We start from the raw sequence: 14,182 nt of genomic DNA, 5'->3' as shown, positions 1-14,182 counted from the left end.
GGCAGCGTTGGGAACGATGACCACGAGTCTGGTGTTGCATGTCTCAGTCCCACGCGAGGCGCGTAAGACGTGGGAACTCGAAGTCGAAAGCGCACGGCGTAACTTGCCGTTCCAGTTAGTGCCCCGCAGTGTCGCCGTTGGAACCAGAAGAGGATATGAGCAGGGACGTCGTACTAGATGAAGCAAGGAGAGGTCTGCCCTGGGGTACGTTTCAGACCCAAATTTGAGGATCTGGCTTTTGAAAATTGAGACAAGAGGGCAAAGCAAAGCGTTGTGGTATAGCATCCCACACATCAGCTCTCTAGGATAGCCCTGGAACGTGCTGCACATTGAGGCTCGGGCCGGTTAGGGCCGGAAATGTGACCTGGACTATCGAGTCTGACCCCGGGTCCGCGTACACGGTTGATCGACCATAGCGGCCGAACGCGTACAGTATCGAATTTTCCGCGCTCGGCTGCGGCAGAGGCCTCTTATTTGCAAGGATGCCGCACCTCCTGAATAATCTTCGTGTTGGTCAGGCGAAACCATGCGTGACCGGTCGCCTGGTGCTGAATTCCTGAATGACCTATATTGTATTTGTACGACGCGTGTTCGTTAAGAGCGGCTGCGATTGGAAAAGCAATCGCATCGTTCATGGAATTACTGAACGTGGTGTTGCCGAAGACTACCGAATGTCCGTGCTGGAACGTTCAGATGGGCGTACGGCATGAAATTTGACAGCAAAAGCTGATCGTCCTTCGTCGGAGGCCCACCACCAGGGCGATATGACACGAGAACCAACGTCTGCCAGGAGGTTCGTGGAAAAACAATAGACATGAGAAATTGCCGTTCTTACTCGAAGTGCTTTCTGCCAATGACATCCTTTGGAGAATGACGCACAAGCATTTCAGCCACCGCCGATTCCGACTTTCTAAGGCCCGAGCCCTGCGAGCACCGTCACAGTTCCTCACCTCAGCCTCCCTCAAAACAAAATCCTGCCAAGACTAGGCGGAAGCGGGGGGTAGACCGCGGTGCCCTAAAATCTCCCGCTCCTCTTGCTTCCTGTGATTCCAGAAACTAGCAGGCTTTCTTTAAGCGTCGTTCGTTGTCCCCAGGTCGTCCAGTCGCCATGAGTATTCGGATAAATGCGACGGTCCAAGAGGCCCGAACAGCTGCAAACCACAGCCAGGAACAATGGGACCGATTCTACGTAGGTCTACTCTTGTCGCAAGGGTATGCTTGGCTAATGGGACTAGTTCATAACCAAAGACGAGGCCAGGCAGCTTGCAGAGGCGCACCCTGACTGGAAAAGATGGATCCTCATCCCCGCGAACGAGAAAGAACAAATGCTGGAGAGGATCAACGCCCGCCTGAGTGCTGAAGGTATCCCACCTGTCGAGATGATCATCCTGAAGTGGCGGGTGTCGCAGTTGCTCCGAGACATCCAGCGGAAATATGGTATGTGCATTTGTGCCCAACTCTGGTGACTCGAGGTAGCGGTCGGCTACGGTGAAGCCCTATACAAGTACATTAGCTGATTCAAATGACTTTGCAGAAGCCGGCAGCATGCTACAAGGGATGCCAGGCACGAGCTCAGGGTCAGGATCGGGGTCACCAATACAAGTCCAGACAGCCCAATCGCCTCCGGACAGCAGCGTTCAGTCATCGAGCCCACAACGAACGGAGTATTCACCAAGCGAAACTCGCCCATACGATCCAATACGGGATGTGTAAATCCCAAGCCCCCGGGAGGAGATTTGTCTTTCACAGCGCGCGTTCAAAGTCGAGAACAGGAACACCCGACGAATATTTGGTATTCGAGCCTGATACCCCAGACCGCAAAGCGCGGTATGGATAGCGAGGAAAGAGCAAACTAGCGAAACCACCTCATGAGGAGACGGAGCGCCATAGGATCCAGCAAGCTATCTTTGTGCGATCGTTGTGGGGGCTTCGAGGAGACGCATCGGCAAGAGATATCGCGTCGAGCGAAGCGGACTATACAACCGCAGCGTTCCATGCGGCTACACCGAGCGGGCTCGACTCGGGGTTGTGTATAGTGCTCTGGTACGTAGCTTGGGCAGTGCTGGGGGTGTCGTGCGCTGCCCAATCCGGTATTTGCCTACTTCCAATGTCTCTTGCTTGCTTTTCCATGTACCTGCAGCTTCCCACACGTCTCAATTCCCCGACGCTGGCTACTCATTGTTGATTGGCACGCAGCGTGCATTTGGCCTTGGCGTCGTGGCTTTTCCGTCCTCGTGCATTGTGCATACAGCCCAATCTCGAAAGAGTCGGAAATAATGACGGTTCTAGACCGCGCATGGCATTTTCTCCGGTTTCTTTTGGCGTTTCCTTCTCGACGCTGCCCTTTCGCATGTCTCAATCTAGGAACAATGCATTCTAGTGTTGGACGCTATCAGATTTCGTTTCTTGTTGTTCCAACGAGGTATACTCATTCGCTGCTAACGATGGAAGATAAAGTCTCTCGTGTATTTCGTGTGGGCCAGCGTCGCAGGGTAAGGGTCGCTAAGCGTCGAGTCGTGGAGCGAGTGGGCGAAGCGGTCTTGTATGACGCAGCTGAGGGCAGCTCATCGGTGTGTCTTTCCGAGGTCGGCTAGGCTCATCGATCTTTAGATGCTCCTACTGCCTCATGAGCTGCTCAACCCGCTTGTCAGATGGATGTGGTTCATCAGCGTAGCAATCCTGGCCATCGCTGGAAGCGTGAGTAATGGATAATCATGGCCTGCAGAGTTGGTCGGCCATCTCTGGACTTCCGAGCTTGCAAGCCCGAAGAAGCTACCGGCGTGAAGGTTCAATGCTTGCTTGCTGGCCGAGGAGCGTATGCGGGAGCGTCGTGACATCAGAGGGGAGTCGCACGTCTGTATGGCACCCACGCCATCGTGTTGGAGGTGACTAAAAGATATGGCATCGTAGATGATGATACCGAGCCGGATGACAGCTTGATGAAGAGGGTGAAAGGTTGTGAGCACTGGAGACAGAACATGTCCGACGTGACTGCCTCCAAAGTATGGTACCCTAGCAACTAGTACTTGCCTCATCCATGTCAAAGGGCAGCCACACCCACTTCTCATCTTCAAACTCTTGTACACAACAGCCTCCTGTACTCTCTACATCCCCCCGTGTCCGAGATACGACTGCGACACGCGGAATGCATACCACTATCACGCGTCTCACACGGAGTAGACAAGGGGGCACAGTCGCCACTACCCGCATCGCTGTACCGCGTCTCTCAGCCTCCTGCATCTCAACACCAGTAAAGAGAGCTGCAGCGCCTCTCAGATCGGTCGAAAACTAGATTCAGCAAGGTCAAGAGGCTTTGCCAGAGCTTTCTCAACCGAGCCGAGCCTTCTGACGACGGCGCTAGACGTCGCGCACCCAAGACAGTACTAATGACGGATCAAGGCTTCACTGCAGCTTAGTGCAGAACATCCGTTGTACTAATCAGTTCTGTTCCTGTGCAGGAGGCTCCGTTGTTTGCCCAAGAGTCGTTCACTCTGGTGAGCAGCCAAGACCCACAATGGAAGGAGCACTAGCCGCCGTTTGACAGCTGCCTTTCCCGTAGCCTGGTTCAACACCGGCCCTACTCTCCCGTCAGAGTTCAAGCTGCATCGTGCGGGCTGACGGTCTTTTCGCGAGCTTCCTGCTGGGACCTTCCAAGGAAACCTTGTCAGTGCGCCGTGGCCGTCGAGACGAGATTGCTGGGTACTGGTGACTATGTGCCTCGCGCCTGAGATCTCGCCAGCATCAGCAGTAAGTGGAACTCACAAACGCATCGTATGTTGACTCGAGTGTCCATGTTGTGACACAACAGTAGTGCAGCGGAGTGACACAAGAAATCTTGTCCCTCCGACCTGCGCCTTCATCGTAGCAACGAAGGGGACAGCTCGGTGACCCCTCAGCGCAGCGGACCTACGTCCGTCATCGAATGCAGCTCACTGCATACATGTACCCACCATACCCACCTCGAACGCGCCGTGCCTATATTGACGGCTCCACCCGTACCTCATTACGATCACGCGAATACGCTCGGTAGCGCGGTCTCGACGGCCATATACTCTCGGTTGGAATGAGGCAGTGCTATCGAGCCGCCTGAGCTTAGCATATACCGTTAGGCTGGACTGGACAGCTGCCAGGCGCAGCTTGATGTACCACAGTGGAGCCTCATGCATGCTGTCTGCTGTGTCTTGCAGGACATGTATTGCTACAGCCACGTCGTAGTACAAGGGGCAGGGCCTGTCCAAGGATACATGTCTTGAGCTGTCTGCTGCAATACCGGCGATACATGAATCGTCGCTTCAGACCTTCTCAGTCCTCATTCAGACGATTGGCGCCGTTAGATCGGGCTAATCGCTTGAGCTCCTCCGCTCTACCATGTCCAGATGCATCACGCCACACATACGGTACTGAGAGCCTTAGCCGCCAGCCGCCAACCGTGCCAGGGTGTGCTGTCATGGTCGCATACATCGAAGACACGCATCGTGCCGATATTGAAGTGAGAAGCACAAGACCCCCAAGTACCCATACCATGGCGCCAGACAATGCAGTCGTGAAGATACTGTAGTGATCACAGACTTGCATGTGAAACTTTTGTGTCTTCATAGGTAGACTCAACTGAGCATGGTGCTTGTAACGTTTCTCACAACACAATACAGACTAAATAGTATTTGACAAAAGAAGATCTCTGACTCTTGGAACAATCTACTCCCTGAACGTGTACTGGCCACAACATTGTCGCTTACATTGATCAAAATAACATCACGTCCGTTCAAGTCAAGTCATGAAGTCCGAGAAGAGTTTAGACAATCCCTCTTCGTTTGATTTCGGACTCCAGTCGGCCTATATCGTTTCACCCGTAGCAGGACATCACTCTAGCCACATCAGTCGACGCTCCAAAAACCCCAAGTCGAGACGTTGCCCAATCGCAGGTGGACATAGTGTCCTGGTATCATTGATATCATAACCACGGCCAAGCGTAGCTAGCCAGAGACCATAACGAGTCTCTTTCCGATGCCACCAAAGCTTCCATGTCATAATTCATATCCCCTATTCCCCGTGTTTTTGCCTTTTTGTATTCGTGATGGACCTAATCTGACCAACTACCCTTGCATACCAAAGCCAGGCTCAATGCCCGCCTGCTTCAACGCCTTTGCTTTCCGCGAATCCACCTCTTTCTTCTCTGCTTTTTGGGACGCCGCCAGCGCGCGGACTTGGTCTTCTTCGGCAAACATTGCGCCTTTGGGGTGTTCTTCTCGGTCGAGGTCGACGGTCGCGCATATGGTGACGTTCTCGCCTCGTACGGTCATGACGCCGGGGAGCTTGACGTCGTGTATTAGCCAGCGGGGCACGGAGAGGTCGGAGGTGGGCGATGCGTCGGGGTTGCGGGCTGCTATTCGCTCGTAGCATTCTGTGAGGACGAGGTTGGCTAGGGAGTGTTAGCTGGGGTATCGATGACGCGGGGAGGGCTGATGGTGGACGCACCGAATTGGTCGTAGGAGCGTAATATGCCAATGTACTCTTTCTCGTCACGCAGTAGTACGTCGACCTTTTCTGAATTGTGTCAACGTCATGTCCTCTTAGACTCCTGGCTGGGTGTGTCCATACTGTCCACCATGTCTAGTAGCATTGCCGATGTCAGGAAGGCTTGCGGCGGGAGGTCGACGGGGAGAACAGGGGGCGGCGCTTGCCCTCGTGCACCACCGAGCATGTTCGCATGTTGTGGTGGTGGAGTGGCACTGTATACGCCTTCGTAACCTGGGGCGGTATTAGCACTGCGCCATTGTGCGTGTCGGCGGGGGTCGTGGCTCACCAGAAGACGGCGAGGGTCCGCGTGGAATCTCGGAGCCGGGGGGTTGCAGCTGTCCAGGTGCCTGTATGGAGCGCTGGAGCATGGCGTTGAAGTCCGGGCCCATGTTTGGAGCACCTCCAGCGGCCGCGGGGCCTCGTGGTGGGCGTTGGTTGTAGGCCATTGTGGGGGATTGCACAGTGAGTCGGGCGAGAGTAGTGGTGTTGGTTTAGCGGTTGCGAGGAGGCGATGGATATGGAGCTATCATGGCGAGGCGGCGCATACAATTCTACCTTCACTCGCGTGTTTACGTCGTTGACGCTGCCCGAAATCGCCAACCACTCACGTATGCCAAGCCCCGCTAGTCATGAACTCTGGATGGGAAAGACGTCTTGCAATATCTCAACTTCTATCCATTTGTCGCTACATCCTATTACCTAGCTATACCCGCTCAACGTACGAAGCTCCCCTGCTCAAACTCGAGGTTGTTGGGAAAGGACTTTTGTGCAAAGATACCCATCCGTTCACTAAAGTAGAGGAGCTCTCCTGCGCAGCCCTCAGCTTCCAGATCAACGCCATCTTGAGGAAACATCGATTTCTTGGAAATCCCAGTGGACATTCGAGTTCGTCATATTAGAGTGCACACGATTCTCGACTTGTTACCCAGTACGTGTTGTGCGGTCTGAGAGACTGGATAACACTGGTGGACGAATCGGAGCTGAGCTACGCCGCAGGAGAGCTCCATCAAGGGCGACCCTGAGTCTTTCATTTGCGCCCTCTTTCTCAAATTCTATCATCCAATTGCTCTTTTTGGCCATACGCAGTCAACTCCTAATATCCTTCTCTACCATAGTACTCTACAATCCAACCCATCGGTAGACTTCACCTTCGTATTGTCCACCATGGCTGGCATGTTCAGAGTCTTCAAAAGTAAATGGATCACACCACCAAAAGAGGTTCATGAAGATTATACTGGCAGGAACATCATTGTGACTGGTGCGACTTCGGGTATCGGCGTAGAGGCAGTCTTCAAGTTTGCGAAATTGGGTGCCGCCAAAGTCATCATCGCCGCCCGCGATGTGAAGAAAGGCGAATCCACGAAATCAGCTTTGGAGGCTCGGCTCGGACGCAACGATCAGCTAGAAGTTTGGGAACTCGATATGATGTCGTATGACAGCGTAGAAGCTTTCGCCAGCCGCGCAAACGCGCTTGACCATCTCGACATAGCTGTGTTGAACGCTGGTGCTTGGCGAGTCAAGTTCATTCAGTCCAGATATGGTTGGGAAGAGGATATACAGGTCAACACACTGTCTACAACACTTTTAGCGATTCTGCTTCTACCAAAGCTGAAGGAATCTCAACAGCACACTGGCAGAATTCCGGTACTGGAGTTTGTCAACTCTGGTCTACATCAGCGCGCCGTTGTTCCGCCAGAGGTCCGTCAAAAGCCCAGCGTACTTGACCACTACAACAGAGAAGAGAACCACAAGGAGGGCAGTCAGTACAAGTTCTCCAAGGTCTTCCTCATGTACGCCACGAACAAGCTTGCAGAAGAGATATCTTCAGGCGATGTCATCATCACCAGCATCTGCCCCGGTTGGGTCAACACCGACTTGGGGCGCGACCGCTTCTTTCCCGGCGTGCACATATTGGCGTTCTTCTTCATCTTCTTGTTCATGAGATCTGCGGCTTCTGCGGCGAACATGGTGTTGAGTGGGACCACCCAGGGGGAGAGTGTGCATGGCAGGTTTTGGAAAGAGGACAGCATCCAGCCAACTCCACCGAGCCTGGCAGGACCTGAGATGAAGGAGCTAAGTGCAAGGATGTGGGATGAGATTATCAGTGCACTGGAGAAGGATGTGCCCCATATCAGCAAGGCGGTTGATGCGGCATTGTCGAAGCGCTGAATGTTGGCAAACTCAGAATCTAGAATGGAAAAGGACAAGACTACCAAGAAACTTGATGCATAGCTGTTTGGTGAATTGTAAAACACGGTGCCGTGTTGCCAGGCGCAGCTGGCATGTGGCTGAGACTAAAGGCGCAGGCACCTCCACACATGACGTACCGGCAGCCGAATTGGAGCATCATCGTGCCTAGAACATGCATCTGGTGCCTCGAAGCCTGCGCAATCCCTCGTCCAGCAAAGTCAGACAGCTGCAGCCCGCTGAGTCGGCTGAATGCCCAAATCGCCCTTCCGCCGCAAGCCCGCCGCCCACGGTCCCTCGTCCCTGCTGCGCTTCCTCTTCCCCCGGACTCGAGCACGCGCGCGCCTTCACCTCTCCAGGTTCCGCCACGACACGCTCCACTCGCTCAAGAACAGCGCCAAGGCCCGCATCTACAAATACATCGTCTACCGCCAGGCTGCCAAGGCGCAGGGGAAGCAGGGTATTGTCCAGCGCCTGCGAGGCTACACGCGGAGGTTGAGCGGCCGCAGCTATCTCGAAGATGCTGCGAGGCTGCGACGACAGCAGATAGCCACGCGTCCGGGAACTACACCTTCGGAGAAACAAGCAATGACGTACCAAGAGAGCTACGAGGCACGAGAGCCTGGGACGCGGAGACGGAAGCTGGCGGGCTATCTCAAGGCTGCGAACGAACTCCGGCAGACATACACCCAGCAGTATGCCTCCAACTGGAGTAGCAAGGAGGCACAATATGACTACGAGGACGATACACCGGGCGGGTTCCCAGATGCCGCTGTCGTCAGAAGCGGGCGGGAGGAGATGATACTCTTTCCCAGCTATGCCCGGCGACACATAAAGCGGAAGCCAGAAGCACAGCCAGGGACTATCCAGGAAACCGAAGGCCAAGGGCGCGACGTTCGAGACTCGGCCGGTGCCGGCGATGCCGAGTTCTGGAAGCAGCAGTGGAACAACTACGAGGATGACAACGCCGTCGTCGACGTCGATGTCCGCGGCTGGATATACTCGCCACACAGGGGGCAGATGTCACGGAAGCAGAGGCTGTTTATTGGACTTGCACGACAGTTAGTCGGCGTACAGGCACCTGCTACACCCAACTCATCTGCCGAGAGTAGTCGCGATACGAGTCCGCAACGGCACGGCTTCCGCGAACGAGCCCACCTGCGCGACGCCCAGCAGGACGAAGCCATCGCAGCCAAAGAGGCCGAGGAAATCCTACGCAAGGGTGAGCGAGAGGCAAGAGCAGCAGCACGCGGTGCTTACAGCGAAAGGCCAGCCAAGGACATGGATGACACACAGCTATACCGAACAGAGAGTGGGAATAGCACGCGACCAAGCAATGGCAGGACCCACCAACTCGCTCACAGCACATCCAAGGATTCCATGAGAAGCGAAGCTAGCATCCAGCCGTTGCAGAAGAGAGGGTCATGGAACCAGCCATCGGAGATGAGCCCATCGGAACTCGCTGAAGCCAACGCTCGGTTGATGGCTCGGCTGCGACACTTCCTAGCGATACCCATGGCCAATACGCCCATCAGTGTCTTCTTCTACAATGAGAACATATCGAAACAGAGGACCGTATACACGGACGCCGCAGGCCATTTCAGCATGAGCGCGGCTTTGGACTTTGTACCCACCCACGTTCGCATCTTAGCATCAGACAAGCTCTCGGCAACCGAGAAAGTAATTGTCACTGCGTCGCAGGGTATCAGTGTAATCAGTGACATTGATGACACGATAAAACACTCCGCTATTGGCAGCGGCGCTCGCGAAATCTTTCGCAACGTCTTCATCCGCGACCTAGTCGATCTCACCATCGATGGTGTCAGAGAGTGGTACAACAGGATGGCGGAACTGGGCGTCACGTTCCACTATGTCTCCAACTCGCCCTGGCAGCTATATCCTGTTATCTCCAAATACTTCGAGTTAGCTGGACTACCGCCAGGCTCGTTCCATCTGAAGCAATACAGCGGTATGCTTCAGGGCATCTTCGAGCCCGTAGCCGAAAGAAAGAAGGTTACTCTGGATAAGATCGCAAGAGACTTCCCAGAACGAAACTTCATCCTCATCGGAGATAGTGGCGAGGCTGATCTGGAGGTTTACACCGATTTTGTGCTTGAGAATCCTGGGCGAGTCGTCGCTGTCTTCATCCGCGACGTCACCACGACAGATAGCCCGGGCTTCTTCGATCCTTCTACTGGGTCTTCACCGGGTGACCGCTCTTCATCAACACCATCGACGCAACGTGACAGCGGTGGCAGTTCGGCAGCTTCGACTAAGGCTCGACCGCCGTCTGAAGAGCACGATCCTGAATTGAAAGCCGCCATTGCAGCCTCATTACGAGACTTGGATACGGAGAACAATAGGCGTCCAAGTTTGCCTGATAGGAAACCTTCTCCGCACACCACATCACAGCAAGCTTCCTCGAACAACCTGATAGACCTATCGTCCGACGATGAGGTTGACGATTCACCCGCGCTGAGAAAGTTTAATAGCGAAACTCAAGCCGACAACGAGAGACATCGTTCATCAGTCGCATCGAACGCGAGTATGAAGTCTGCGCCGCCGCCTCCCAAAAAGCCAGTTGCTTTGAGGAGCCCGTCGACCGAATCATTCAATGCGCAACCCACTTCCAGCCCACGACCGCAGCCACCCAAGCCCCGAAAAACCTCTGCGGCTGTCACTCAATCCAGTCCCCTCGCACAGCAAGTCAGTGCTTCAAGAAGCGCAAACACATCAGCAGTCTCCAGGCCTCCAGTGGGACCAAAGCCATCTATGAGCTACCAGAGCCAGGCGTCAGAAGATCAGCAGTCATACGCTGGTATGGCTCGCGACAAGCTATGGTCTGTCTACAGCAATCTACCCGCGCTGCGTTCAACAGAGGAGCCCGGCTCCAATGCGTCCAGTCTGGATGTGACTGGTGTTCGCAAAGGCCCACCTCCACCTCCGCCTCGACGCGGAAACCGCGACACAGCCGCAAGCGCAGCGTCGTACGTAAGCTCCAAAGCATCGTCAGCGTGGCAGAACGCCCCCTCCATACCCTACCACAGCCGCCCTCAGGCCATCTCCGCGCAAACATCTCAGCCATTCTCTACTGCAGCGCCCCGACAAGGCATCAACCGTACCAGCACCGGTAGTACCCTAGGTGGACCTGCAGGCGAGCAGTACGGCACGAAAAAGGAGCAATTGTGGCGGCAAAGATGGGCACATGCAGAACAGGTTCTCTCTGAGCAGGGCGTGATACTGCGAGGATGGAGGGTAGGCAGCGACATCATGGGCGAGGCGGAAAGAATAGTCAAAGAGGCTGATAAGAAGTTCAAGCGCGATGAGCAGCGAGGCGAGGCGGGAAACGGGAGTACCGGCAAAGGGAGCGAACAGAAGTGAACGCAGCGTCGTCACCTTGGATAATTGGTTGTCGCGTTATTAGCGGGTTGCCTGTTGTCACTACGCACATGAACATAACGAGCCGTATTATTACTATCTTGTTATCTCTCCCAATCCATCTCTCCATCCGCTGCGGACATGCCCCTACCAGGAGATGCCTCTCGAGATGCTTCGAGTTGGAACCAAGGTGTGTTTTGACTGGTAGCGAGAGCAGCTGTACCATAAGTGCGAGTCCTGCGATACCACAGCCGCGCATTCCCAGGTCGTCGAAATCTCGCGCAAACCGCTCACCAGCACAACATTCCCCAACCGCATCATCTCCCCCGTATCAAGCGTTACGCCACACGAGATTTAAACTTCCCCCAAGTCCAGTTCCCTTGCCAAGCAAATCGATAGTGTGCCCCTGGAAACCGGAAGCGTCGAACCCTCGGGCCTGGAGCCACGAACTAAAGAGAGGGGGGGTGTGGTACCACGGCATCTGCGCACGTGCACATTGTTGTTGTGAGATGGCTGGACTGCCATGTTCAGGGGAGTCGTGATGTCATGGCCCTTGCTAACTGCGTATCAAAACAAAAAGACGCTAACTCCTGCCGCTTGTGCTAGCTAGCACAGGTACATAGTTGGCGACACGCGACTGCGACGCGCCTTTGACCTGGATTTCTTGTCATCATTGCTGCTTTTATACCAAATCAAACCGTTTTATCTCCTGAGACAGGAATTCATATTGCGAAAATGTATGTAGGCGTCTGGTTTCTCTTGTTGCGATTGCGATTGGGGTGGTGATTGCGCGCCGGTGTGAAGATGAGCGCGTGCATTGCGCTGCGACCTTTAACGCTTCTACACGTCGAGACTGTTACTTGGGCGTGTAAAAGTGATGGTTCTGATTTGTCGTGTTCTGGCTGAGAATGTCTGAATGTACGCTGACTGTGGTTGTGCACTTTATAGGCCGTCTAGCAAAGGAAAGCCAACGGATCCTAAGCTGAGGGAGAAGGTCAAGGAGGAGGTGAAGAACGAGACGAATAAGGACGGTGGTGGCAAGGGACAATGGAGTGCTTGGAAGGTCAGTTTGCGAAATTTCCCCTTCTCCTATGCCATGTGGTTATGTGCCACATGAGACGATTGTCATATTGAGACAGGCATCCATGATATCCATGCTGGTGACGCGTCAATTTACACACAGACTGACACAACATTCAGGCTAGCAAGCTCTCGAAAGAGTACGAAAAGAAGGGCGGCGGCTACGAAAACGAGGCTGGCAGCAAGAACGAGCCGAAGAAGGGCGCTCCACAACAGAAGTCCAAGGGCAAGAAGAAGGCCGAAGAGAAAGAAGAGAAGGAGGAAGAACCAGAGAAAGCGGAAGACGAAGAGCCTGCGGAAGAAGACGACAAGGAGAACGAGAAGAAGCAGGATGCTGAAGAGGAGAAGGAGAATAACGACGCTGAAGAAGAGGATAAAGAAGAGGAGGCCCCTCCAAGCGCACAGAAGCCCAAGGCCAACACTGGTGCGAAGAAGACGGGCGCCAAAGCTGGTGCTAAGGGTGCGGCGAAGTCTGCTGAGCCAAAGAAGACAGCCGCTCCTAAGGCGAAAGCCAAGGAGAGGACAGAGGGAACCAGGAAGTCATCGAGGGTTGCTGGCGCTGGAAAGCGGAAGACGTATGACGAAGATGAGAATGACGGTGAGGAGGAGGAGAAGCCAACCAAGGGTAAGGCGAAGAAGAGCAAGTCCTGATAATGCGACGCTCTCCGTACATGCTTCTTCGGGTTATTGGTGCGTATCGTGACCGATTGTGTAGTCACAAGATCGATTGAGTGTATCCGCAACCAATATGGATGGGTCGATGGGTATAATGATAGTTTAATTATTTCCGAGATGTTTACTCAACGCCTTCTCCATACAATCTCGCGTCTACTCCTAGTAAGCTTACTCGCACCTGCCTGACCGGAAACTGCAGGCCCGACGAGATAATCCGCACCGATGAGTCTAGTGTCGACCTCACCACACATTACGCCCCGGCCCCAGTGCCCAACGTGGCTGCAGATTGCCAAGATCTCACACCGATGATGTCGCTGACTGCGAGGTAGTCGGACTCTCCGAGCAAGTCGCGATGTTGACGGAGTCAACTTTACCGCCGGGCAAGCGCACCCCGATCCTACAGTACAAACTTGGAGTCAGCGCTTCTCCTGCACGCACTTTGGATCTGTTGGGCTTACCAAAGCTCAAAGCCAGCAGTATGCATAGTGCCTGGTTGCGCCGTCGTCAAAGGCGTGTAACGAACATAGTCTCGTTCCTGGAACCCGGCTTTCGAAACCACCGTGGCACCACAAGGCGTAGCGGATACTCCCTGGACAATATTAGCCGAGATGCTTTCTCTGAGCCAGTCAGACCTACCAACAGCGCATCGTCGAGATCTGCTAGCTGAGTGCAATAGCTCACGAGTCTTCCTGCATGGCCTCTTCGCCAGTAACATGGTGCCACTGCCAACGTACAGAGGCGCATTTTGCCCTCTAGATGCCTACTCTCCGCTGTCAGCAATCTGCGTCTAGATACGTCAGTTATGCATACTGCAGTTTTGCTGGACGCGTGACTGCGTTATAGATCTCCACAGCTTCAGTACTTTGATCTCTTTCGAGGTCAGACATGTCCACTCGCTCAGCGACGCCAGCGAGCACGTCTTTGGGTTGGAAATGATGGATATATGCTGATTCTGATTTAAGCTGAATACTGCATACGCCTACGATACCTCGTCGTGTCGGAAAGAACGACTCGAAGGACTCTCGCAACGCGTCGTAGACGTGTTCAGACTCGTCTGCTTCAATGATATCCTCTGCAACGAGCACCACACATGCAGGATCTCTTAAGGCCCCCTCATACTGAACGAAGTAGGAAGCTATAGTGTCTGATGGAAACATCTGGTAATTGACGCGCTGGAATTGAAAAGTAGGTGAAGAAAAGAACGCAGCAGCCGCAACAAGCGAGATTCGGTCCAGGTCGTCTGGAGTAGCTAGGCGTACGCCTTCTACAGACGGAAAAAGCATGACTTTGCTCGGCTAGTAGCAATGCAGGTATGGACTTCGTTTCTTGGAAACATGTCGAAGTT

General features: G+C 54.1%; 5 protein-coding genes across 5 annotated transcripts; 4 read left to right on the top strand and 1 right to left on the bottom strand.

The window, feature by feature from the left end:
- Nucleotides 1–1,108: 1,108 nt before the first annotated feature.
- Nucleotides 1,109–1,466, top strand: J4E93_009385 (uncharacterized protein; the record flags this gene model as incomplete). The annotated part of the gene is made up of 2 exons (XM_049347278.1): nt 1,109–1,189; nt 1,236–1,466. 2 exons carry the CDS (start codon nt 1,109–1,111, stop codon nt 1,464–1,466), a joined length of 312 nt encoding a protein of 103 aa, XP_049195546.1.
- Nucleotides 1,467–5,093: 3,627 nt separating this feature from the next.
- On the bottom strand, nt 5,094–5,963 carry J4E93_009384 (uncharacterized protein; the record flags this gene model as incomplete). The annotated part of the gene is made up of 4 exons (XM_049347277.1): nt 5,094–5,419; nt 5,476–5,544; nt 5,599–5,748; nt 5,804–5,963. The coding sequence occupies 4 exons, from the start codon at nt 5,961–5,963 to the stop codon at nt 5,094–5,096; spliced, it is 705 nt and encodes a 234-aa protein (XP_049195545.1).
- Nucleotides 5,964–6,681: 718 nt separating this feature from the next.
- J4E93_009383 (uncharacterized protein) lies at nt 6,682–7,686 on the top strand (the record flags this gene model as incomplete). The annotated part of the gene is made up of 1 exon (XM_049347276.1): nt 6,682–7,686. One exon carries the CDS (start codon nt 6,682–6,684, stop codon nt 7,684–7,686), a length of 1,005 nt encoding a protein of 334 aa, XP_049195544.1.
- Nucleotides 7,687–7,956: 270 nt separating this feature from the next.
- Nucleotides 7,957–11,085, top strand: J4E93_009382 (uncharacterized protein; the record flags this gene model as incomplete). The annotated part of the gene is made up of 1 exon (XM_049347275.1): nt 7,957–11,085. The coding sequence occupies one exon, from the start codon at nt 7,957–7,959 to the stop codon at nt 11,083–11,085; it is 3,129 nt and encodes a 1,042-aa protein (XP_049195543.1).
- Nucleotides 11,086–11,886: 801 nt separating this feature from the next.
- On the top strand, nt 11,887–12,813 carry J4E93_009381 (uncharacterized protein; the record flags this gene model as incomplete). The annotated part of the gene is made up of 3 exons (XM_049347274.1): nt 11,887–11,894; nt 12,040–12,145; nt 12,283–12,813. 3 exons carry the CDS (start codon nt 11,887–11,889, stop codon nt 12,811–12,813), a joined length of 645 nt encoding a protein of 214 aa, XP_049195542.1.
- Nucleotides 12,814–14,182: the final 1,369 nt, after the last annotated feature.

This window comes from Alternaria ventricosa (genome assembly GCF_023758065.1).
Source record: "Alternaria ventricosa strain BMP 2768 chromosome Unknown scaffold_21, whole genome shotgun sequence".
Classification (NCBI taxonomy): domain Eukaryota; kingdom Fungi; phylum Ascomycota; class Dothideomycetes; order Pleosporales; family Pleosporaceae; genus Alternaria; species Alternaria ventricosa.
This window is presented reverse-complemented; position numbering and strand designations above follow the sequence as displayed.